This window comes from Heteronotia binoei, chromosome 12 (assembly GCF_032191835.1).
Source record: "Heteronotia binoei isolate CCM8104 ecotype False Entrance Well chromosome 12, APGP_CSIRO_Hbin_v1, whole genome shotgun sequence".
Lineage (NCBI taxonomy): Eukaryota > Metazoa > Chordata > Lepidosauria > Squamata > Gekkonidae > Heteronotia > Heteronotia binoei.
This window is the reverse complement of record NC_083234.1, coordinates 41,906,785-41,931,924: the sequence shown is the minus strand read 5'-3', so window position 1 is coordinate 41,931,924 and position 25,140 is coordinate 41,906,785. Positions and strand designations below refer to the sequence as shown.

General features: G+C 42.1%; 1 protein-coding gene across 2 annotated transcripts in view; it reads right to left on the bottom strand.

Moving 5' to 3' along the window:
* The window catches only part of BIN3 (bridging integrator 3), a 115,722-nt gene that overhangs the window by 72,834 nt on the left and 17,748 nt on the right, over positions 1 to 25,140 (bottom strand). For both annotated transcript variants that reach the window (XM_060251658.1, XM_060251659.1), the window contains exon 2: positions 9,352 to 9,400. In XM_060251658.1, the coding sequence (XP_060107641.1) occupies positions 9,352 to 9,400 (49 nt within the window). The remainder of the gene's footprint in view (positions 1 to 9,351; positions 9,401 to 25,140) is intronic.

Here is a 25,140-nt window from a genome sequence, read left to right as displayed (position 1 = left end):
TTCATAGAACTGGGAGAAGCCACAGAATTCTCAAAGTAAAAACTGTAACAAAAACTTTTTTTCTTCTTTTGGAAAAAGATAACATGGTTGGAAGAAAATGACATGGGTGTGTCTGTCCCAACTAGCACCACATGGTTACATGGTCCTCCAAACAACCCCACACAAGTGGTTAGTCAGGAGGCGTGGCTATTATCCTCCATAAGTCCTTTAACTTCTCCAAACTTCCAGTGTAGACTATCACTGGTATTTACTGTATATGCTGTACATTAGGAATTAAAGATAAATTAGGCATTCTCCTTGTCTACTAGTCACCTAGTTCCCCAAAGGGCACCTTCACTGAGTTGGCAGAGGAACTGTTGGATGTGGTGCTGGAGACATTCTGGGGGACTTCAGCATTCATGCCAATGATAACTTGCTGGGACTGGTGCAGGATTTTAAGCCTTCTCAGTTTTGGGTCTCACCCAAATCATCATATCCTGGACTTAATATTTTACACTGAGCCTTCGAGAGATAGTTTGGCTTCAGGGTTGTAGATTTGTTCTGAACCATGATCTGACCACTACCTACTTAAAGCCAGAGGGAATGTGGTTCCAATGTGAGAGGAGGCCCAGTTAAAATGATCTAGTAGCCACAGAGGCTCATGAATCCTACTGGATTACAGAATGCTCTGGGGAATGTTAGGATTCCAAATATGTGTTCTGCTGCGGCTGCAGTGGAAAGGTGGAACATGAAGCTCCTTGAAACTATTGACAAGGTTGCCTCTCCTTGACTTCAGCCACCCTGCCAACCCAGCCCCCTGGTTTACCATGGAGGTTGGTGATCTGAAAAGGGTTAGGAGACATCTACAACAGTACTGAATCTGACAGATCATGCTATAGAGCTCATTGTAAGACCTGTGAAGTGGTGATAGCAGCAAAGAAAGGTTACTTCTCTATTACCATAGCATCAGTTAGTTCAATTCCATCCCAGCTGTTCAAGATAGCTCAGCATCTGCTGATGCCTAAATCTGAACTTTTACTGTCCCAAGGACAGACAATTAGCTGTGATACTTTTGCCAAGTTTATTGTTGACAAAATACTGAGAATAGTTCTGATCTGGATGTCAGCTGTAGCACAAGTACACCAGAAGAAAAGACGAATACATTGCTGGTTTGTTTATGGATCATTTTGACCCAGTTTCTACAATGGATGTTGACCAGATTCTCGGGTCTGTGAAGGTCATCACTTGTTCCCTGGATCCTTGCCCATCCTGGCTGCTAAAATCACATAAGGACCACAACAACAAACCTTTAGAATTGATTATAAATCAGTCACTAATACAGGGCAGTTTTCCTTAGCCACTCAATATACTGACAATACCTAGCTCTATTCAAATCTCTGGTGATGCAGTAGAGCAGAGGTGGCCAACAGTAGATCTCCAGATTTTTTTTGCCTACAACTCCCATCAGCCCCAGCCATTGGCCATGCTGGCTGGGGCTGATGGGAGCTGTAGGCAAAAAACATCTGGAGCTACCGTTGGCCACCCCTGAACTAGAGGTCTTGAATTGCCGCCTGGCTGCTGTGGTAAACTGGCTAAAATTGAACAAAGTTAAACTAATCCCTGAAAAGACACAGGTAAGGTTGGTTGGGAAGGTCTTGAAGGGGATTGTTCTCTCCACTTTTGATAAAGTTCAGCTGATCCTAGCTGATTCAGTTAAAAGCGTTGGGGTTATACTGGATCCTGCTTTATTACCAGAGAAGCAAGTTAATGCAGCTGCAAAAAAAACCCAACCCCCCCCCCCCCCCACAACTCAAAGGCTTTCTACCAACTCACCCTAGCCCTTAAGATGGTCCTTTATTTTGCAATGGATGTTCTGGTAACCCGGATCCATACCACAGTAATACTGAGACTAGACTACTGTAATGCACTGTAGGCTGTTATTCCCTTAAAATCACTTCAGAAATTCCAACTGGTCCAAACCATGGCTCAGCTATTATCAGGAGCTAGGAAGAGAATGCATATTACTCTCATTCTACAGACACTCACTCCATTGGCTGCATTGGTTTGTTCCTGGGTTCAGTTTAAGGCACTGGCTATCATATACAAAGCCCTTCAGAGCTTTGGTCCCTCTTATCTGCAGGACCACCTCTCCCTCTGTGCTCCACCATGACAGTTTCACTCATATCAGCAGGGGATTCTGCCAAGCTGCAAATGGGCAAAACCAACAACTGCCCGTGCACAGGCTTTCTCCACTGTGGCTCCCACCTTATGGAATGGTCTGTCTGAGAAGGTCAGGAAAGCTCCCACTCACCTGGCTTTCTGGAAACTGTGCAAAACTGAATTTATTCAAGAGGTATTTTCTGCACAACTAATAAGCTTGTGCCATGCAAAATGGCTCACAAACTTACTGCTGTGTCCTGTAATTAGGATCCTGTTATTTAATTTTCATACCGCTTAATGTGTCATGTTAATACTTAGGCTATGCTTCAGTTCGTTTGGGTGGTTACAGATTTCTACAATCCTAATGCACTGTTTATTGAATGTCCCATTTCCTTGGGTGTGCTGCTTGCTATGTGTAATTTGCTTTGAGTCCCTGGGAGGAAAGTGGTCTATAAATAACGTATATTAAAAATAAATAAAATAACCAAACACACTCAAAACAAGAAAAATATTCAGAAAATAACAGTTAACCATTCACTACCCTGACTTAAGCTGTTAAATATTTTAAGAGCAAGGCACAGAGATCTTATGTAGCCATTGTGGTGTAGTGGTTGGCATGTTAGACTACGATCTTGGAGGCCCAGGTTCAACTCTACAGTGGGCCAAGGAAGTTTGATGTGTTAAATTTGTGCCAGTCCTGCACTCTCAGCCTAACACTTGCAGGGTTGTTGTGATGATAATACAGATGGGAGAAGAACAACGTAAACTGCTTTGGGTCCCTAATGAGCAGAAAGGCAAAGCATGTAAATGAATAAAATAGAATCACATTCCCCAGTCGCAGCTTCAACACAGAGGCAGTTCTCATACATCTCAAGCAAGAGCATGAGATTTTAAGGACTCTGGCTCTATTTGAAACTGACAAAAAGCCATTTCTTGAGCCCAAGTTTTTGAAAAAAAGAGAAATAAAAGCAAAAGCACAAACACAACACAGTTTCTGGCCACTATATGCAGTTTCCTAATCCCCAACAGGCACAAGATTAGCTTGATCAGCTAAAAAGTTATAACAATGGAAACTGCACATTCAATATGTGAAGATCCTATTAACAGTCCCACAATGCAGATCTTGGACCTAATGAGCAGATATGAACTAACTTCTCTTCTAACAACAGTTAAATAAAGGTACAGAAGTTACCATCAGAAAGTCTCTTCTATTACATGTTCCAAAAGCAGACAGCGAATGTAAGAATGTGTGGAGCAGAAAGCATGCCCAGCAGAACCAAGAACAATCAAAGCAAGTGAGCCAAGCAATACCTTTTAGGAGGTGGTGGGGGGAAAGAACTGTGTCAAATTTCTATCTACAGTACCATTACTTTCAAACCCCAGCTATGACAATCCATCTGGACAGATACACATTACCTGTTTTTAGATGGTGAAAAATGGAGCACAATGGCTGTGACATAGCTATTCCTTCTCTGGGATCATGGAGCGCTTGTGTGCTCACTTCTCCACAGGCCTAGATTCTGGGGGCACAGTAAAGCATGGGATCACAATAAAGCATTTAAAAGACCACCTTGTCTCACAAGAATCTGCCTCTCAATTGACCCTTCAGTAGGGAGGCCAATGAGTACCAGAGAGAGGGTGTTCACTGTGATGGCACAAAAACTCTGGAGCTCCCTCACTAGGCGCACTTGCTTGGTGCCATCACTGTCTCTATTGAGGTGTTAAATGAATTCCATCCTTCTTTTCAAGTTTTAAATGGTAGATTTATTTGAAACATTTGCATTCCATAGCTCTCAGCTTAGAAAGTTTTCAAGGCACCTTCCAATGCACTATTAATAGAAGAAAAATCATTCAGTCTTGCTGCTTACTAGTTCTGTTCATCTACATGGATTTTTTATTTGATTTTTATCCCAGCCTCCCCTGCAAGCAGGGCTCAGGGCATGTTACAGCATATAAATATAACATTTTAAAACAGATCTTGGTTCTCCCCCCCCACAAAAATCCCTGTGTTAAGCCCCCTGGAGGGCTTTATGCCAAAAAGGACCTTATTTATTTTCTACCCCAAACATAAAGTAAAACCTCATCCACTTGACGGTGCTACATATGAAGTGATATATATGTATGCCACAATGCCCCAATGACAAATGGGAAGAACATCTTCTGTTAAAACCACATATTCAAAAGAGGGTATCTTTCCATATCACAGTTTATGACCACTACAGAAGGTGCACACAGTAACTTAATTTCATGATGGCTGAAGTGGCTCTTAGATTACCCAAGTGGAAATGGCACTGGGGCATGGTTCTGCTCCACCAAATGCTACGCTTCTAGCTTTGGCACTGCTCAACAATGACAATGATGCAAAACATAAGATCCACAGGGGACTTCTTTCTTTCAGGGGACTGGTCTACTAAGGAACGCCCCCTGTCTTGCAGAAATTCCTGAGCCAGGGGGCACAGAGGAGCCTAGACCAAGACCGTGAGACCTCACACTACTCTGTGTGAACCAAGAATGCACCCCAGAACACACCCCAAGCTATGGTCGAGGACTTGCCTACCTGAGGGACCGTCTTTCCCCATACGAGCCCCAGAGAGCACTGAAGTCAGCAGGGAAGAACAAGCTGACCAATTCTGCAGGGCCTGCAAGACCATCCTTTTCAGGATGGCCTTTGCGGATCGCTGATTGAATGATTGATGATTGAGGGATTCGCTTCAGTGACTTTCGCCATCATGCCAACTGATAGAATAGCACCTGGAATGCCTATTGTTAATTTATTGTCAATTTTAAACCAGAATGTTTTTAAGAGTAATGTTGATTTTAAAAGTTTGTATAATTGTTGTATGGACATGTTGTTAGCCGCCCTGAGCCTGCCTAGGCGGGGAGGGCGGGATATAAATAAAATCTATTATTATTATTATTCTGCAACTGCACATTGCAGGGGAAGATAGGTTAAGTGAGACGTCTCACAAAGAACTTCTGCTATTACTGATATTCTCATCGAAAAATCCACAATAACCTTCCAACAAATGAATCCCAGGGCTTGCCAGAAGACAGATTGAAAGCTGTTGCAGAGGCAGTGAGTTCCAGGATTTACTTAAATTTGCTATTACTTAGGAGCAACATAGGGCCAGGTCTTTCTCAGTCCTGGCTCCAACCTGGTGGAATCAGCTCCCTATGGAGATCCGGGACCTACCTGTCTTGCTAGCCTTTCGTAGGGCCTGTAAAACGGAGCTGTTCCGCCAGGTTTTTGAGTGAGGCGGTGGGCATCTATTCACTAAATCGGTTGGCCTCCCCTACTGGACTATCCTACTGTGCTGTTTTGCTGCATTGTATTGTTATGCCATCTGGTCCTGCTAAATTATTCTGTAGGACTGAATATTGTAATTGGTTTTTACTGTTATGCTGTTTTATTGTTATGTTTATTGTCAGCTATTCTCCACTCAGACATTTCAGGTAAAGGTACAAGTAAAGATTTAAGTTCCACTCCAACAAGATCCATGCATGACAAGAGAGCAGCAGAGCAGGCCAGCTCTTAGATTCCATCTCTATCCACCTCCTTACCAGTCAAATGACAGCTGGAAGAGGGAGAGATTATTCCGTCTGGAACTGGATTTGGCCAGGTTAAGGTGAAAGCATTGCAGCAGTGGGTCTGAAGGGCAGAGATCAGATCAGTTCACTGGCTGCTTTCTTGTTCAGGGGCTTTCTTTTGACTCAGATGCATGAAACTAGACTTGACACTCTGCCCTTCCTCAGAGGACTGGTAGCACACAGGCAACCTGATATATGACTGTTTCCTCCATCTGAAGTCAGTCACCTCTTAGAACAACTACTACCAAACCATGTTTGTGTTAGAGGAGCGTTCCCTCTACCCTGATCAAAAAACGTCCAGTGAGCGAAGTTGCCCTTGTTAGAGTGTCCCTCCCTCTCCCTGCACTTGGAAGCCAGACTGTTCCAGAGGCAGCTGAATAGTCTCTGTCAAGTGCTTCTTTACATGTGTATGTTTGCGATCTAAACTTGCGAGTGGGAGAGCTTCTCCAACAAACCACTTCCACTCTCTGATCCAGCACTGGATTCAGCCCTAGAGATGCCTCACCTTCCCACTTCCTGGAATGGAATCCAGAGGCCAACATCTGGAACACAACAGAACTGTAAAACAGAACTGTAAAATCCTCCTCTTTCTGCTGCTGCTGCTCCTGAAAAGCCTGCACAGATGGAATTCCTCAGTCCACAGTGGAAAGAAAAACCAGAATATTTAAAGCTGCAAAGCATCCAGATCCATCTGACAATTTCCTGACACTTTCTTTTAAAGAGAAGAGTTTTTAAAAATGACTCAGTATGTAAGAACTGCCTTGGCGATTACAGCAAAGATCTATCTAGTCCTGGTATTCCATTTGAAATAGCAAACAGCAAAATGACCCTGGAAACTCAAAAGGATAAGGAAATCAATAGATATCTGTCAGTATGTGAAACTCAAACACACTCCCTTTGAACACAGAGATTTGATTTAGCTAGCACTTCTAATAGCTGCTGATAGAGAAATCCTTTTTTTAAAAACAAAACTTGTGGCTGTTATCGCATTTTGTGAGTTTTATCAATTAAGTATGCATTCATCTAATGAACATGCTTCAAATCCACTTCACTGATAATCCCATATCCAAGTATTATATGCAGAGAAAAATGTCTCCAAATTATAACTGATTTCATAAACCACATTTATGCTTCCACCTCACAGTCTCTTTTGTAAACTAACAAGTGCAAAGTACCTTTTCTCATAGGGAAGGTGCTCCAACCTTCGCATGTTAACTACCCTTCTCTGAACAAGATAGTTCTTGAAGGAGTCAGAACTACGCAACGTTCCAAACACTGAATGGTTCAGGGGTTTACAATATATAGTTAAGGATTTTTCTGTCCTAATATGTCAAACTGTTGGCCATTTCAGCAGGATACAAAGATTCTTTGTGGAGCTTTTTACAGTTTGACTGGGATTTTGCCATCTTGAATAGTTTGGAAGTCATAAGCAAACTTTGCTGTTTTCACTGCTCACCCTTATACCGTTCATTTATTTTTATAAAAGTCAGTATCTTTAATAATGAGGTCTCTGAGAGGCACCATTGCTTTCTTTCCTCCATGGCAAAAACTGACCTTATATTCCCACTCTCTCCTTCCTGTTTTTAAATCAGTTACAGATTTATGAGGACTTCTTATGCCATGATTGCTAAACAAGCTTTTGATAGTGGACTTTCTCAAAAGCTTTTTAAAAATAATGTCAAATTCAAGCAACTCAAGGAAGAGAATTAACATCAGACTCAGCTGTTACATGTGAGATCCTGAAACAGTATACTGTAGACTTGCCTGCTGACAGGATCCTGCACCCATCTGCACAAAGAACTCCAGCTACTTCATCACTCTAGTCATATTATGTGCAGACAGTGGGACCACTGAGAACATCTATCACTTGGCTCCTCCCCACCTGGAAATGCGTCTGTTTGGCCATTACAGAAATATAGCATCTCTGAATCTTTAACAGCAAGCTAGGAAACTTTGTAAACAATGGAAAAACTTAACAGTGAAGAAACTTAAGCATCAGCTTGAAGGTAGGAAGGCCAGAATTAATGCAACAGTTGAATTATATACAATCCCAGAAGCAATGATGGCTAGTTCTACAATACCTAAAGTCTGGTGTTTAAAAAGTGTTGAAATATTTCTGTGAGTATATATATCAAGTTAAATTCACTCTTCAATGCTAAGGGCCAATTTAATATACAGTATCATTATTTGGCACTATGCAGTTGTATGCTTGGATTTTGCATAAATGCTTTTATTGGCTTTGATTAATTTTACAGTAGACTTCCTTTGAGCATACCAGCCTTTTACTGTTAATATACAGAACATTTGCCACAACATGTACCAACTGCACATCAATTATTAATGCCCAATGCCTAACCAATAGTAAAGTTTGACTGAATCTGCTTGTTCTCTCCCCCATGATCATTCCCTCTTCTGGGCATTGTGTCACTTAAATTTAAACCATTCTGAAAGGGACCTATCTACTTCATTATTTGTAGAGAGGTGATACCAGCAACAATAAGTCCTATTAACTCACTCTGGAACCAACAGAACCTGAAAAACTGGAATTCTGGATGGTCACAGGAAGAAAACTTATAGGAGTCCCATTGAAATAAGTCAAATGTATGAGACTCATCCACTTACCCATTTAATGGCTCTTCTCATTTGAAGCAGTAACAGAAAACCTGCTGCTTTGGAACATCCAAGCCTTGCCATAACCAGTAGCAATGGCTCATTATTAAGAAATGGCATCAAAAGAACACCCCCCCCCCCCCAGTATCTTAGGAAAATAGCTTGGGGACTTTCACCCATGTAACCCCTCCTTATATCCCAAGGCATTAGTGCTGGTGGTTAAGTTGGTGTTCCACAGGAAGGATAAAGAATACTAGTCTGTACAAGGGATTAGTTTGCCAGAACAGTTACAAATGCAGTGTCTCTGTCACACCAATCATTGCGAACACATGCTTTAAAGAAAGGTAAATGCAGGTTAATTCAGGGACAGCTAACATAACCTACAACAGTTTACATAGAGCACAAAGATGCTGAGGAAAGCTGTGGCCAGCTTCAAACACTTTGGGACAGGACAACTGCAAAAATTCATTTTAAAATATTTTTTTAAAAAGAAGCCAGTGCTCTGCAACTCAAATTAATTCATACCCGGGTACCAAGCATTTCAGCTTCCTCCAATAAACCTTCCTTTGGATACAGTTATATTCAGCAATATGAACCGCTCCCCCTCCTCCATCTGCTCAGAAAAGATGAACAAACAAGCCATTGCTGAAAGAAGGAAGGAAGGAAGCATGTTCAGCCATCTCCTAGGAAAACCATGCCAGAGTGAGAAGAGCCCCTCCTCCTACCACACACACAAAAAGGAAGGGGGTGAAAAGTTTAGAAGTGGGGGGGAGGAAAACACACACACACCAGATTCCCAGATACCAAAATAATCCAATTGGTACTGAGACTCCCCCTCATTCATAGGAACTGAGTGGTGGTCAAAGACAGAAGCAAATTTCAGCTCACTCATGTTTTCCCCTCCCACACACACAAACAACATATTAAAAACTGGGATCAGTTAATGCGCTGGCTTGAGTCATCAGCCATATGATCAAAGACTGGATCTAAAAAAGGGGGAATTGGTTTACTCACTGTCTTGGGTACAATCTGTTTCTTAGGCTGCCCAATCTTGAACGGAATCCTGGAAAGGAGAAAGGGGGAGAAGCAGCACAGATATTTATATAAACAAGAAAGCATAACTGCTCTCAGATACAATATCATTTTCACACAGCATACTCTCGAGGCTTGTTCTTGAGTGAAGAATTGGGTGACAAAAAGACTACAGTTTGTACCAAAGCCCGAGAGCTAAATATGAGATAAAAGTGCAAGTCTGCCATTGCTCTATTCTGTGGAATTATCTATTTACATCACTAAGTGAGATTCCAGCAGCAAGCTATTCCCTTGACCTGAGTAGATGAGGGTGGCCTATAACAACAATAAGGAAACAAATGTTTGCAAATGTTTAAATAAGGAGCAATGGGAAGAAAAAATTAGAAAGCTATATGTTTAAAGCTATGAATGGCTTCAAACAATTTTTGAATAGTTGGGGAGGGGGGGAGGAGGCTCGCTCAGCTGACATCTTTTCTTATTCTTAAGAGGAGTCCTTCAAAACCATCACCCGAACTCATATCTTCACAGGAGCTACTTGTAAAACAAAGGCATCTTGCCAGAGTGATGGCTACGAGTGTGTCTAGACTTCACCTGTCTCCAGTAAACACAGAGTTTTGGCAGGTGAGCCACACACCAACCTGCTGGAGTGCCAGCATGCAGGATACCTACAAACCAGACACGAGCTGTGATAAGTGACAACTGGAGGTCTTCTGATGCAGATTCATATGTATGTGTGTGTACACAGTACGTACCAACACAAATTATGTTCCATCCACATTCGTATGTGAATTAAAATAATTGCTGGATATCCACCTCCCACGATCCATGAAGACAACTGGTATTTATTTAGAAAATACACATCCCTCTCTTTATACCAGAAAGCAACTACCATGGCAGCTTTATTGTGACTGTAGTTCACAGACATTCCAACTACTCAGAGGAAGGGTCAGGCAAAGAATGTTGATATTGGCACTGGTGACTTAACTGAAGCAGAAAGTCACTTTGGCTTGCAGGAAATCCTCAGACCTCTATAGGGGCAGATCAGGAAGTTGTGCTGTTGGCAGCAGAGAGGCAAAGAGTGAGGGGGTTTGCAAAGGCTGGGGCCACATAGCTAAAGAGTGAGACTCATACTGATTCAAACTATCCAGCAAATAACTTCCATGGAAGATCCCTATGCATCCTCTATTCATTGCAGCTAAAACAATAGTAGGAAAATTGACAAATTCTTGCCAAGCCAAAGTGACTTTCTGCTTCAGTTAAGGCACCATTCAACATTCTTGGCAAGGTTCCTGTGCCTTTGACAACTATGCAGAAGGGATGGCAGCAACAGGAACAGCCTTGCTTACCTGTTTATACCACTTTCTGCACAATCAGCTGACAAAGATGTAACTGCACTGCAGCACAACAGGGGAGGCTGCACTTCTTTGAAATCCTCCTTTTTACACAAGCTTTAAATGTATATGTCCCTTGAATGCAATCCATCTTGTCTATGAGCTGAACTAGGAGTGGAACATTAAATAGAAAGGAACCTACACTGCTTACTTTAAATGCACAAGGGGATACACTTAAACACATATGTGCTTCCACTCACTCTGGCATTTATGTACACTTTGTCATCCATCCTTCCCCTTGGCTCCATCTATTCTGTAGCTTCTCAGCTGCTTAATCCAAGCCCCACTCATGACACTTATAAAACTCATACCTTGGTGCAGAAGCTCAGAAAGCCTGCTCAAAAAACAGGGTGGGGGCAGAGCAGAATTAAAAAGAGTCAGGGCAGAAGGCAGGCAATCTGGCCTGGACACAAACTCTTCTATTCGTTACAAAAAACACAGTATATTGGACAACAGAACTGGGAGGGAGTCCCAATCAATTCCGATTTATTCATATTTACATCCACCAGCCACAGATCAGAGTAGGTTAGGCCTCAGAGATGAGCAGGAAGTTGAACTTGGGTCTTCAACATCCCAAGGCAAAACTACCTGCCAGAGATTCCTTCAGCCGCGGGCACCTTCCCGCAAATACCACACTACGGAAGACAACACAGACAGCTATATAGTCTGAGAAGGGGGAAAGGGGGATAAAAAAAGACATTGAACGTCTTGCATCCCTTTCTTTTGCCCTCTTAACCAAATGCCGCCATTGTTTTCCAACCAAGGGTATAATTTTGCCACCCATAATAAACCTAACCTGCAACTCATAACCCTCCTGAACTGACCATGGAGCTTTAGTATAAATTTAATTTTTGAAGTGTTTCCTGTTTATTGTTCTACTACAGGGCTAATGTAATTTTAGTCTGTTAACCCTTTCTTGTTTTGCTGGCATTCTCCACTACAATGAATCACACATCTTCCACAAACAAGCAATTGCCTGGTGTATAATTACACTGTCAAAAGCAACTTGGATGTTTGGGAGGAAAAACTAAGAAATTAAGGATCTCACCCCCCCCCCCCCAGCACTGCTTTTTCTATATCGGCAAAAATCTGAAATTAGGGTGGTACCATTTGTTATTGTTGCAGGTTTCTGGCAAAGCAATTAAATACAGTACATTAAGAGCTAGCCATTATTTTGTAATTCCACCCCCATGGAATTAGTTTGTATAATCTAGTATTTCATACATAACCCATTGTATCTATTTCATTTCATTTATACCTTGCCATTCTCCCCAGTGGAGACCCAAAGTGGCTTATATATCATTCTCCTATTGCCCATTTTAATCTCACATCAACCCTGAGAGGTTTGTTAGGCTGAGATTAAGTGATTGGGCCAAGGTCACTCATCAAATTTTCACGGCAGAGAGGGGACTTGAAACTGGTCTCCCAGATCCTAATCCGACATACTTGCCAGAACATTACTTGGCTCTCTCTGTGTTGGATATGTTCATAAGAATCTTAACTTTCAATGTTTTAAAAAATGAAGCTCCTAGGCCTCATACAGCAGAAATGAGATGCCTCTAGCCCACTTGACAAAGAGGCTGCCCAGGAAGAAAACCCTTCCTCTAGTTGATCTGAGCAGAATAGGTTACAGTCAAAGAGCTGTCAGAAAGAAACAGAACTAGTCAAGAACAAAGGCAATGAAACTAAGAGGAAAGGCATGGGGATAGTGTGAAGAACTGTGGGCAGGGAGACCATTAGCTTCAGCGAGATCACCTGCAATCTTGGCAAGAGCAGGTTCTGTAAAATGACTGAGATGGAAGCAAAGTTAGAAAGCAATAAAAGCAAAGCTAGACAAAAAAGGCAGGTGCTTCAGAAGCTTTAAAATGAGGAGCAAACAGGTCAACAAAAAAAGGGAAAGAGCTGAAGTTAAAGCCACTGAAGTCAGCTCTGACACAATACAGAGATCTTAAAGAAAATCCAGATCTTAAAAGAAAAGCTTCCCATATACACAATTTCTGAAGGCCAGGGTAACTTTGGTATTATTTGGTATATAAATGCACATATTCTGTTAAATACACACACATACACCAGTACATTTATTTAAAGGAAACGATTAAGTGCTGTGATACAGAGGAGATTATACATTTATTATACTCTAAGCAGCATCAGTGGTAACATTCCCCTGCAGTGTTTATGATTGTGCTTTACTGACGAAAATAATCAGTTGCACATGATGTAGTGTGCAAGTATGGCAGCAGTAATGCTAACAATAATCAGAAGTATTGAATGTAGATGCTGATACAAGAGCTTAGGAGAACTAAGGTGGAATTGTACCAAGGATGCCTGATTGTGTGCAGAATACCACATTATTGCTGATGCAATCCCATCTTTTCAGCATTAAACCATTGTAGGACAACATCCATAGTAGATGCTTCCAATTATCATCATCGGCAACTACAAGTCCTCTGATCATTATTTCTAATAAACTGTTCCTTACATGGGCATTGCGGTGGGGGGAATGTAACACTGGTAGTACTTAAACGCAGGTAGCATGACAGATGAGACCACAGTGCAACGCAGTCCATAAGCTGAAAATTATCATTGTGACACTCGCACAAAAACAGCTAACAGCTCCCCAGTTCTGTTGGGCTGATGTGGATGAAAATCCATGAGAACAACATCTACCCAAGGCTACGGGCCTCAAAGTGGCACATCTGAGCAGTAACCTCACTGATTCAGATGTTCTACTCAACTCATTCTTCATCTGCCACAATGCTGCTTATTCCACCCCCACCCCCCCCACCCAAAAAAACCCTCTGAAAATCTAGTGTTCAAAATAAAGCACTCCAAATGCATGTATTTATTTTAAAATAAAATATAGATTAATGTCACAAATGTGTATTTTTTTAGGTCTGGGTTTCCAGGGGGACACATGGCTAAGCTCCCTCCCCATACACTAATTTGCTACACGAATATATGTCTTGCACTCATATCTGCTCTGATATCACCATTCTAGTGTTTCCTTACATAAGCATTCAAAGAACTCACAGGGAAAAGTAATATGAGAGCTAATCCAGAAACTAGAATGGTTCTCTACAGAAGAAAAAGGAGGATTTCACTCCACTTGTAAACTATTTGAACACATTATTTAAAATGCAAACTGCACAATACCCTACAGTTTTGCTGACACTTCTCCCCCCCCCCAAGAATGTACAATATTTCTAATAAAATAATTTAATCTTACCCAGAGGGGCAGTATACAGTCTCAACCAGGTCAGGACAATGAAACCTTACTAATTCTGTGCAGTTGGGGAGCAGGGAGAGTAATCTGCACTAATGCAAAAGCAAACAAAATTAGACTTCTAACTATATAAAAGATAAAGGTCCATACAGAAGTAGCTGCCCACAAGCAAAATCATTCAAGATGGTAGATAGTTGAGGAAAAGCAGCTTGGAAACTGTATTCACAAACAAAGAAAACAACAAAGTATGAGGAGACACTAAAGCATTAATTAGCAGATCAGTCTTCACAGATACTAATTACCAGGTAAAGGACATTTTAAAACTGATTATTTACTTCTTCCTTCTAATCAGATGGTCCAAGCTGTGCAAAGTGTATTGATAACTTTACATAAAGCATCTAAGTTCTGCAGCTACGAACATTAATGTCCATAGCTGGGGCATATGGACGAGATATCCCATACAGGGGACTCTTGCAGTGGGACCCAAATGTCTTTTGCCCTAACCATTGCTGACTGATAGAGGAGGGAACTGCGGACTCAGTCTCTGCTATGTGCAGTGACACTACAGCACCTGGCCTGAAGGCACTACTGTGGCTACCACCTCAATGTGGATCAGGTGGCACAAGGGCCAATGAGGTTCCACCTGGTCCTGGGTACTCTAGACTGGATCTTCAGTCTGAGCTGCTGCTGGACTGCTTTCTCCACTTTTACCTGCTTGCTTCCTGGTCCACCAGTCTCTCACATCTAGGCACATGTGCTGTTTTACCACATGGACATTCAACAGTGGCAATGGTTATTACCAGTTTAGGAAGGTGAAGGCTAAATCCACCCCAGCCCCACAAGTAGCGGGGGTGGGATCTAACCATTGGTGCCATCAGAGAGATCCCTGCATGCAAGCAATGGGTTACTGCTACATGCAAGAATCTCTGGATTTCTGGATTCAGCTCTCTGAATTCTACTACCTTCCAAAGCAAACAAGAGGATATGGCCTCTTCCCACCCAGCCATTCCCTTTCACTTGAAGCTTGCCAATATGGGGATAAGGGGGACTGTCTTGCAGTGGCTGTCTCCTTTCTCTCTGGTCAGGGACAGAGCATGGTGATGGGGAAGAGGGTCTCAAAACCCTCTTACCATTGGTATGCGGTGCTCCACAAGGGGCAATCCTCTCTCTGATGTTGTTTAACATTTATATGTGCCCCTTGCCCATCTGGGTTGAGGTACCATCAATATGCTGATGACACCCAGCTGAATCTGTTGGAAAGCCGGCAAGACTCTGCCCCAGAGGTTCTGTCTAGAGCATCAGAGGCTGTGGCTGGCTGGTTGCATCAGAGTCGACTAAAACTGAACCCATCAAAGATGGAGTATCTGAGCCATGGGGGAATAGGGTCGGGTATTCATCTCCAAGCTCTTGATGGGCATCATTGGTACCTAAGCCAACAGTGAGGATACTGGATGCCTCACTTTCAATGAATGCCCAGGTCATGGATGCTGCCAGATCAGTCTTTTATCATCTTCAGCTGGTCTGGCAACTGGTTCTCTGCCTCTCCCCCACTATGACTTAGCCACAGTAATTCATGCAATGGTCACCTCCAGGTTGGACAACTGCAACTCACTCTATGCAGGGCTGCCCTTGACCCAGCTCTTTCTGGAGAATGGAGATATGAAGCCATGTGACCTCCCATTAATGGAATCTCCAGACACAAAGGAATTAATGTTTCATTGTGGACCTCTTGTGAGCTGCCCTGAGCCAGCTTGAGGGGGAGTGCAGGATATGTGTAATAAATAAATAAAAGCTGCAAGTGGCTCCTTAAGCAATATTATCTTTCAGAGGGACTAGGAAGACAAGGTCTCCCAGTCTGACCATCATTCCACTAGAAGTGTTAAGAAATGGTAACATTTGGTGTACTGGTTAAGTGTGTGAACTCTTATCTCGGAGAACCTGGTTTGACTCTCCACTCCTTCACTTGCACCTGCTGGAATGGCCTTGGATCAGTCATAGCTTTTACAGAGCTGTCCTTGAAAGGGCAGCTTCTGTGACTCTCTCAGTCTCACCTACCTCACAGGGTGTCGTCTGTTGTGGGGGAGGAAGGTAAAGGAGATTGTGAGCCACTCTGAAATTCAGAGTGGAGGGCGAGATACAAATCCAAGGTCATCATCGTCTTCTTCTTAGCTAACATTAATGTTCCCTTCCACATTGTAAACCACTTTCAGAGGGGTTTTTTAAAATTGAAAAGCAATTAACAAATGCATCAAATTAAAAAAAAATCTAGACCCAAGTGAAAGCTGAGACTGAGACTCGTGGTCAGAATACAAGATCCATTGAAGACAACAGATTTCAGAAGGGTGCAACTCTGTTTAGAATTGCCCCATATACATCAAATACTAAATCAATTTAAGCTGATAGTAAGCTTAATTCTAATTCAAATAGGAGGGCTTTTGGGAAGGGCATATCTTGACAAAGAAATATCTTCAGCCAGAAGGGAAGAAATGTACAGTCACAGTCAAAGACATACCGGCAGCAAATAACTCTTAAGCAAACAGCAGGGGAGTCTGTGGTAATGTTTCATCATAAGCTGCATTAGTTTTCCTAGACCTCAGTCAACGTATCAACCAACACCAGAAGCTTGTTGGTGGGAGAAAGAGTTGGGTATGCATAACTACTGGATGGAAGCAGCAGACTGTGAGCACATCAGATTCACAATAGTTCCCAAGCAGCCTTGTTAAGCTACTTCATCTCACCCTAACCTACCAGTTTGAAATGACAGGGATTCACAGTGCTAGTTTCTTCCAATGGATAATTAAACGAGTCTGCCCTCCTTCATGCGGGCTCATTCTTCTTTATACCACTCAGTACTCATGTATGAAATGATAAAAGAAAGCAAGATATTTCAAACATATGTCATGTTGAAGAGGAAGACGAAAAAGATTCAGAATTCTCTTCTGCAAAAGTCTTGCATGCAGAGAGGACAAGTCAAGGCTCACTCCTGAAGCAAAAAAGAAAGGAAGAAAATTGAGAGCGATGAGTAGCAATGCTACAAGTATGGTCTGAAGTGTTCTCTATCTAGTAGTATATTTGCACTAGAATTTGAGCAGACTGCTTGTGATTTAAGGCAGTGAAACCTAAAAGCCTATTTTTAGATGTACCCAACTAAAGTCTGTTTTCCAGATTCTAAATTTCAGTGATTCAAATAAAGAATACAGCTAAGTGAAAAAGATGCTCATGCACAATAATGTTAATGGATTTCTATAAACAAATATTCAGTGTTCAAAGCCCTGAGAAGCAGCTGACAGTAAAAAGCAGTCATGGACATCTTCATCTGACTGCACGATCGATTTAGGCCAGCCTAGACTGGAGCCATAGGCAGCCATACTCAAATCTAGACCCAAGGTGGATGTTTCTAAACCCAGGATCCTGTGCTCTGTTGTTGATTCTGGAATGCAGGAGTTGCACTGGGGTCACAGCTAGTCCTGAATGCGAAGTCCAGCAAGCAGAAGATAATGCTCAGTTGACCAAGCAAAGGTCATTTATATAAGATCTGACCAGAGGGTTTCATAATAACTGGCAACTGCAGAAACTGATGATGTGCACTTTTTTTCACTTAAAGAGCCTAAAAGGAAATTAGACAAATTCACAGAGAACAAGCCTATCAGTGCTATGGTCAAGTGGGCTGAGGATGACCATGCAGAAACTTAAGCCAGAAAAAACAGAAGTAATGCTGATTGGAAAGGCTGAGATTCCGGAGAGGATTATCCTACCCACTTTGGACAGCATGGCTATCAGTGTGGCTCTGATAAAGCTTGAGAGTTCTGCTGTATCTAACCCCTTTTGCTATTGCCTGGTTTTTTCATTCACCCAACCTAGCCATACTAAACCATGCTACTTCATCCTCAAAACTAGACTACTTATAATGCACTCAACATGGGGCTGCCATTAAAGACACTATGAAAGCTACACTAGGTGCACAACACAGCAACTATAATGTTCATAGGGATTAAATATTAACAGCATGTCACCCCAAGTTTAAGATCATTACAATGGCTGCCAATTTGCTTCCATGCTCAATTCAAGGTTGTAGTGTTAACCTACTTGATCTGGGACCCTCACATCTGTGAGACCACCTCCACTCATTTGTCCCTTAAGGCATCTCTGGTCATCAGACCAGGGATTATTCCAAGTATCTTCTTTTAGATCAGCAGGAATTGTCACTGCTCTGCTTTCTTGTGCTTTCTCCATGACTACACCTGTGCCGCAGAAAGGGCTTCCAGATGATATGACCTCACATAGGTCTGGAAGGCACTGCAAAGCAAAGCTCTTTTACCACGTCTTCAGTAGCCCATGAGTGAAGACTGTGGTTGGGTTTCTTTTATTTGTACCTTCTACCAGTGTGGTATTGCGTTTTCCCCCAGTGCATGTAAGATGCTTTCAGTCCTACTGATCAAGAGAAAAGTGAGACATAAACATTTTAAATTAATTGTAAACAGTCTCTGAATAGCAGTTGCTTGGGCAATGGAAGGCTACTGGCTGGCTGGTGCAGGGACTTGAAGGGAGGGGGAAACTAAATGGACTTTTGGCCCGAGCCAGCAGGGCTCTTCTTCAGTTCTGTTCCTTTCTGTGCCTGAAGTGCGTTCATCCCCAACTCAGCCAACCAGTCTACTGCAGGGTTCAAGCTCTGGATGCCACAACACAAAACCACCTTTCTCTTCCCAATTATTTTGTGAATCATTTCTCCTGTCACATTATGTCCATGGATAAAATCCAGAGAAATGGTGCTCAAACGCACGCAACCTTGCAGAGAAAAAGCTCGGACTCTCTGCATGTGCTTCAGTTCCTGTACTTCAGTTGGGTGAAAACACACCAGAGTTACATTTGTGGTGTGAAATCCTTTGAAATTATGTTCATAAATGGAGTGCAGCCAAGACAATGAATGAGAGCATTTCCACTCTGTAAAGCTGCCTTGTCAAATAAAGCAGTTTTGTCTAAGCGATCAGCAGCTAATGCTATGAAGATTCCTGGCCTCATTCCTTGGGTTGGCAGGAAGAATTCTGGGAAGGAAGCTTGCTCAAGTATGGGCCATCAGCTGATCCTGCAGTAGCCTGGCCACCAAGTTCAAGAATAATGAAGGATTTGAAAAAAGAAACCTTCTACCAGGCTACATAAGTCACCTGGCAACGTATATGGCCTTGTATTCTTTCTTGTCTCCAGCCCTGGAGAATTCAGCTGCAGGTGGGGGAAGAAAAGACCATTTTTATTTATTCATTTGCACCCCTACCTTTGTCCCCAAAGGGGACTCAAAGTAGCCTACATCATAAGAACATAAGAGAAGCCATGTTGGATCAGGCCAACGGCCCATCCAGTCCAACACTCTGTGTCACACAGTGGCAAAAATTTTTATATATACACACACACACTGTGACTAATAGCCACTGATGGACCTGTGCTCCATATTTTTATCTAAACCCCTCTTGAAGATGGCTATACTTGTGGCCGCCACCACCTCCTGTGGCAGTGAATTCCACATGTTAATCACCCTTTGGGTGAAGAAGTACTTCCTTTTAGTACTTCCTCTACATCGTTCTCCTCTCCTCCACTTTACCTCTGCAACAACTCTGTGATGTAGGTTGGCTAGGCTGAGATGAGTGACTGGCCCAATGTCATTTCAGCATGCTCCCATAGCAGAGAAGGGATTCAAACAGGATCTCCTAGATTCTGGTCTAAAACACTACCCACTACCATACCACACTGGTCATGTAGCTGACATTGGCTGATTGCAACCCCACCATCATTCCCTTCCCCAAACTACCTTGGTCCAAGGTGCTGTCTCCATCAAGGTCCTGCTACGATGCAAGCAGTGTCTTAAATGAGAGCTCCACCATAACCAAGAGCCACAAGCTTTCTGACGTAAAGTGTTGCCAAGTCACAGTCAACTTATGGCAACCCCACAGGGTTTCAAGGCAGGAGATACACAGATGTGGTCTGCCACTGCTTGTCTCTGCAGAGCAACCCAGGAATCCCTTGGTGGTCTCCCATCCAAATACTGACCCATGCTGATCCTGCTTAGCTTCCAAGTTCTGATGAGATCGGGCTAGCCTGGGCCATTCAGGTCCAGACACAGCTTTCATATATGAATTACAAATTTCATTGCACTTGCCAAAGGTTCTTTATTGATCTTATTTTCTTCAGTCATATACCACATTGAGGTAGATCACTATTACTTCCATTTTTGCAGTTAAAAATCATAAGGTATGTATGTGTGACTAACCCAGTGACTCCGTAGCAGGGATGATATCTGAGCACCAAATCTCTGCCTTCTACCCACGAAGACTGCACTAGGATGCAGGACTTTCAAAAGACCTAAGAAAACTGTAAGAAAAGCATTTCACCAACTGTAAGCTAGTCACTCCTTTCCTAGCACAATTACCAATCCTCCAAACCCCAACTGTATTAAAGAGACCACCTGATGCTACCTGTTCACCTCTATACCTTCACACATAACCCAAGAAGCAAGGAAGGCCCAGCCGCAGCCTGCACAAGCGCAAGAAGTGGGAAAACAAAATATAGTTGGAAATAATACATTCTGTCATCCTGGGTTTCTTGCTGCTGTATTGCATGGTGTCCATGGAAACTGCATGAGCCGTCCCACCCTACTCCCCTTCCTTACAGGAACTCATAGCAACCACTCCAAACAGAACACCAAAGAAAAGAATTATTCAAATGGATAGCAAACAGCTTACAGTAAAAGAGATGCCTGACCAAATTCTGCACTAACTTCAGATCTGCGTAACTCTGAGGGACACATCAGCTAGACTGCAGAAATTGTGCAACATCACTATTTGGGAATGAAAACTGGCATGGTGCAGAGCTTAAAGTGTCCGATTCAACTGGGAAGAACCAGGTTCAACTGCCTGCTCAAGTAATTAAACTCATCAGGTGACCTAAAGCCAATCATTCTCATGATGTCACTTTGAGCTTCTTGGAGGCAAAATGGGATAAAACAGGCAGAAGAAATTAATACTTAATGCTGGAAAGAGGCAGGAGGGGAGGGGACTGAGCATCTTAATCTCTGCACAATTCTCTTTGAGAAGAAAATTATGGTTCTTTATGTAGTACTATCATGGTGTTTTATAAGCAGAAGACAGATCCCCGTAGATCTGGGAGGTGGAGAAAAGAAGGGAAAGGATAACAAAAGATCGATGTGAGCAAAGACAGGCATGATTTCAGTTGGAGATTTTAAAAACAAAAGGTTAAGCCACGCTTTGCAGAAGAGGTGGGTATGAACGTGGATTTGCAAGAGGATGAAAACAAGAAGACCTTTGGACAGTCGGGATGGGGAAGTTCAAGGAGCAAAGGTGACAGAATAGTTGATGTGTGAGCAGAAAAATAAAGGGGTGCAAGCACAGAGAAAATGATTTTTTGTGATTGTGTACCCAGTATTTTTGCTGGGTACACAAATGGGCAGGAGAATGAGATGTGCTTTAGCGTCTGCAGGGGGAAGCAGCAAATGGTTTTTAATCCTGCTTTCACAGGACAATCAGTGGGTACATTTTGTGTGCAAGGTCTCTGGGACAGTGACCTCTTTTCTTGCCTCCCAGAGATCTAAGAATCTTATCAGTGAATAAGCAGCCAAGTCAGAATCCCTTACCCACTGCAAGATGATAAATTTTTTTAAGCTAATGATATTTTGTTCGCCCATCAAAAGAAAATTACTCACTCTGGGCGCGTGGGTGAGTAGAACTCTGCAAGGCTGTTTTAGGCCCTGACTGCACTACAAAAATAACCACACTGAAGCAGGCTTGTAAAACACGGTTGGCGCTCAACTGTGTTATAACAATGTTTGTAGCTGCCTGTATGGAAACAAGAAAACACTATGATGACCATCATAGGCAATCAGGATTTGGTTAAAGAAATGACAATAAGCACATAATGTGCTTAGCAAAAGTAATGTGCTGCACATTACTTTTACTGTTACATGAGTAAGAAATCAATATAGTTCCCCAAACACACACACACACCAAAATATACCATGCATGCCTCTGACCTCAGTACCAGTATATCTATGGCCCCAGTTCAGATGCTCAGTGCCCCTATGCAACTGATTTTGGAATAGCATTAGGCTACCAGTGAGCATGTGACCAGGCTGGCATTATGTGGAACCACATGAACTGAAGCAGGTCAGCTTTATACACAGACTGCAACATGGCTATGAGAATACAAAGCTACCTTATACCATCAGGTCACAGGGTCCATATTGCTCAGCAGTGTTTACTCTAACTGGCAGCAGACTGACAGGTTCCCAGCCAGAGAAAGCTCCTATCCAGCTCTGATCCCCAAGAGCGTTTACGTGGAGAAGCTAGAGACTGAACTTCTGCTCCAGTATCTTTATTGGGTGTAGCCATCTAACACATAAGGAGCCTCGGCATTTGCCACATTAATAAGCCCCGCTGCATTACAGGATCACAACTGAATGCATTCCAGACCCTGGTTATTAGCAGGGCAGCAGATAACTTGCACTTGAGACCTCTTATGAAAACCCAGTTTAGCCCAAGCTTGTAAATAGACCCTTCCTTGAATGCCTGCAGCAATAAAGAATTGCCTCTGAGCAACCAGGAAGAAAAGCTTTGGCTTCTTCCCACTCTGTTCAGTCCACAAATGACCAACATGGCTAAATATAGACAGACAGTCTAGTAACTTTGGGGACATATATTCAAAGTTGCCTCAAAAACAGATAGAGCTAATGATCCAGTACTGCAAGCCGAAAAATCCAGGTTGTCTGACAAGAACAAATTATCCCAGTTATATATACGGTATTTTTCTGCATACTGAACGTGGCAGCAGAGTCTTCTTAAATTATATTTTGTGTAAGATATAGTTGACATAACATCTCCTCCCTTCAGAACTGCTTCTATTTTAACAACACACAAGATTAGAAATTAAAAGTATCTGAGACAAAAAATAGATGTTACAATCCGTGCTTTCTCAAAAGCAAGCCAAGGGGGGGGTGGGAAGAAAGGTGGAGAGATGTTTCATGACATGAAGGGAAAGGAGGGCTGGTTCACCAGCCAAATGATCATTCAACATTGTCAACTGACCTGTCAGTTCTTCACATTCAAATATTATCAATTATTCCATGAAGCCAAGAATCCCACTGGGTAGATGGCAGCTCACTTTTATATTTCATTATGATGTCATTTGTTAGCAATTGCCTTTTGAAAGCTGACTTACTGTTTTGGAATACTTGCTGTTTCTTTGTTTTATTTCTGTTACTGAGGGATTTTTTTTTGGCTTTTTAAAAAAAATTGTAATTATAAGTTTACCCCAGTGTTCCAAAATAAAAGTCAAAGAAAAATTGCTCAGTGAATCATTCACATTTATGGAAGCCTTAACATTCTTAAAAGTTATATTAATTCATTCTTTTTTAAAAAGTGATTTTATCAGGTTGCATTCTACCAGTCAAATCAGCTCCACCTTCCTCTATTGGAAAAGACTGTTCCTCCAGAAGTAGGTAACACACTTAGCTTGGGAAGATCAGTTAGTGTTCTTTGCTACTCTCCAGTCCCTTGGTAGTATGGAGGTTGACTTTAGCAGAGAAACAACTTGAGTTCCTTATGAACTTTCAGATGTAGCCGCCCTGAGCCCGTTTGAGGAGGGCAAGATGTAAGAGAAAGAAAGAAAGAAAGAAAGAAAGAAAGAAAGAAAGAAAGAAAGAAAGAAAGAAAGAAAGAAAGAAAGAAAGAAAGAAAGAAAGAAAGAAAGAAAGAAAGAAAGAAAGAAAGAAAGAAAGAAAGAAAGAAAGAAAGACAGACCTTCAACTTCTCTGCCATCTCTTTCTTTTCATTCCTAATAGTCCAACCGCCTCCTTGGCTGGTTTGCTGCTCTAAACAACAGGAAACACAAAGTAAGAAGAAATAGATAGTTCTCCCAGTGAAGGGAAGTATGTAATGAGATTCCACAAGGATCAATATTGGGGCCAGTGATACTTACTCTGTTCACAAACGATGCAGAACTGTGGATAGCAGCTAAGTTTGTCAATGACACAAAATTATTCAGGACAGTGAAAACCAATGCTGACTGTGAAGGAGTCCCAGAGGGATCTCTGTAGTGGGTTGAGTGAGCAACAATATGGCACATGAAGTTTTTAACATCAGTGAGTGTAAGGTGATGCACATTCAAACAAAAAATCCCAAATTTAAGTATATGCTGATGGGGTCTGAACATCCTGAAAATGAGAAAGAGATCTTGAAGTAATAGTGGAGACATCAATAAAAATATTGATTCAGTTTGTGGCAATGGTGAAAAAAGCAAGCTTCATTTCAGGATTAGTAAGAAAGAGACTAAAAATAAAACTACCAATATTATAATGCCTTGTATAAATCTATTATAAAGACACATTTAGAATACTGTGTGTAGCTTCATTTTATTTGAAAAAGGACACTGCAGAGCTGGAAAATGTATAGAAGTCCGCAACCAAGATACTTAGGAGCTGAGGCACCTTTCCTACAAAGAAAGGCTAAAGAGACTGTCATTTCGGGGGGGATTACAAAAAAAGTCAACCAAGAGAAGATGTGATAGAGGTTTCTAAAACTATGCACAGAGCAGAGTGAGCAGAAAAGAGAACTTTTTCTTCCTCTTCCAAAATACCAGAAATTGTGGGCATGCAATGAAACTGATCGACAGTAGATTCAGGATGGACAAAACAAAGTCCTTCTTTATTCAATAACTGATTAAAATCTGGGATCCACTGCCAGAGGGTGTACTGATGGCCATAAAAAGAACCTCCACATTCAGAGGCAGTAAACCTCATTGCCAGTGCCAGAAGGCAACATCGGCAGAATGTCTTAGCCTCTTTCCCCTGTTATTGGCTCTACAGAATAACTTGATTGTGTCTGAAGAAGTGGGCGTACACATGAAAGCTCATATCTTGAATAAACGTTTGTTGGCCTTAAAGGTGCCACTGGACAAAAAATGTGTTCTACTGCTTCAGACCAAGACAGTTTCCTACCTGGATCTATCCTGGTTGGCCACTGTCTGAGACAAGATTCTGCACTAGACCATTTGTCTGATCCAGCAGGGATATTTTCATGAAATAATTGATATAACCTATTGTTCCACAATAACAATATAGTAATTTGGTTTGGTAATTAGAATATCAAATCTGTCAAG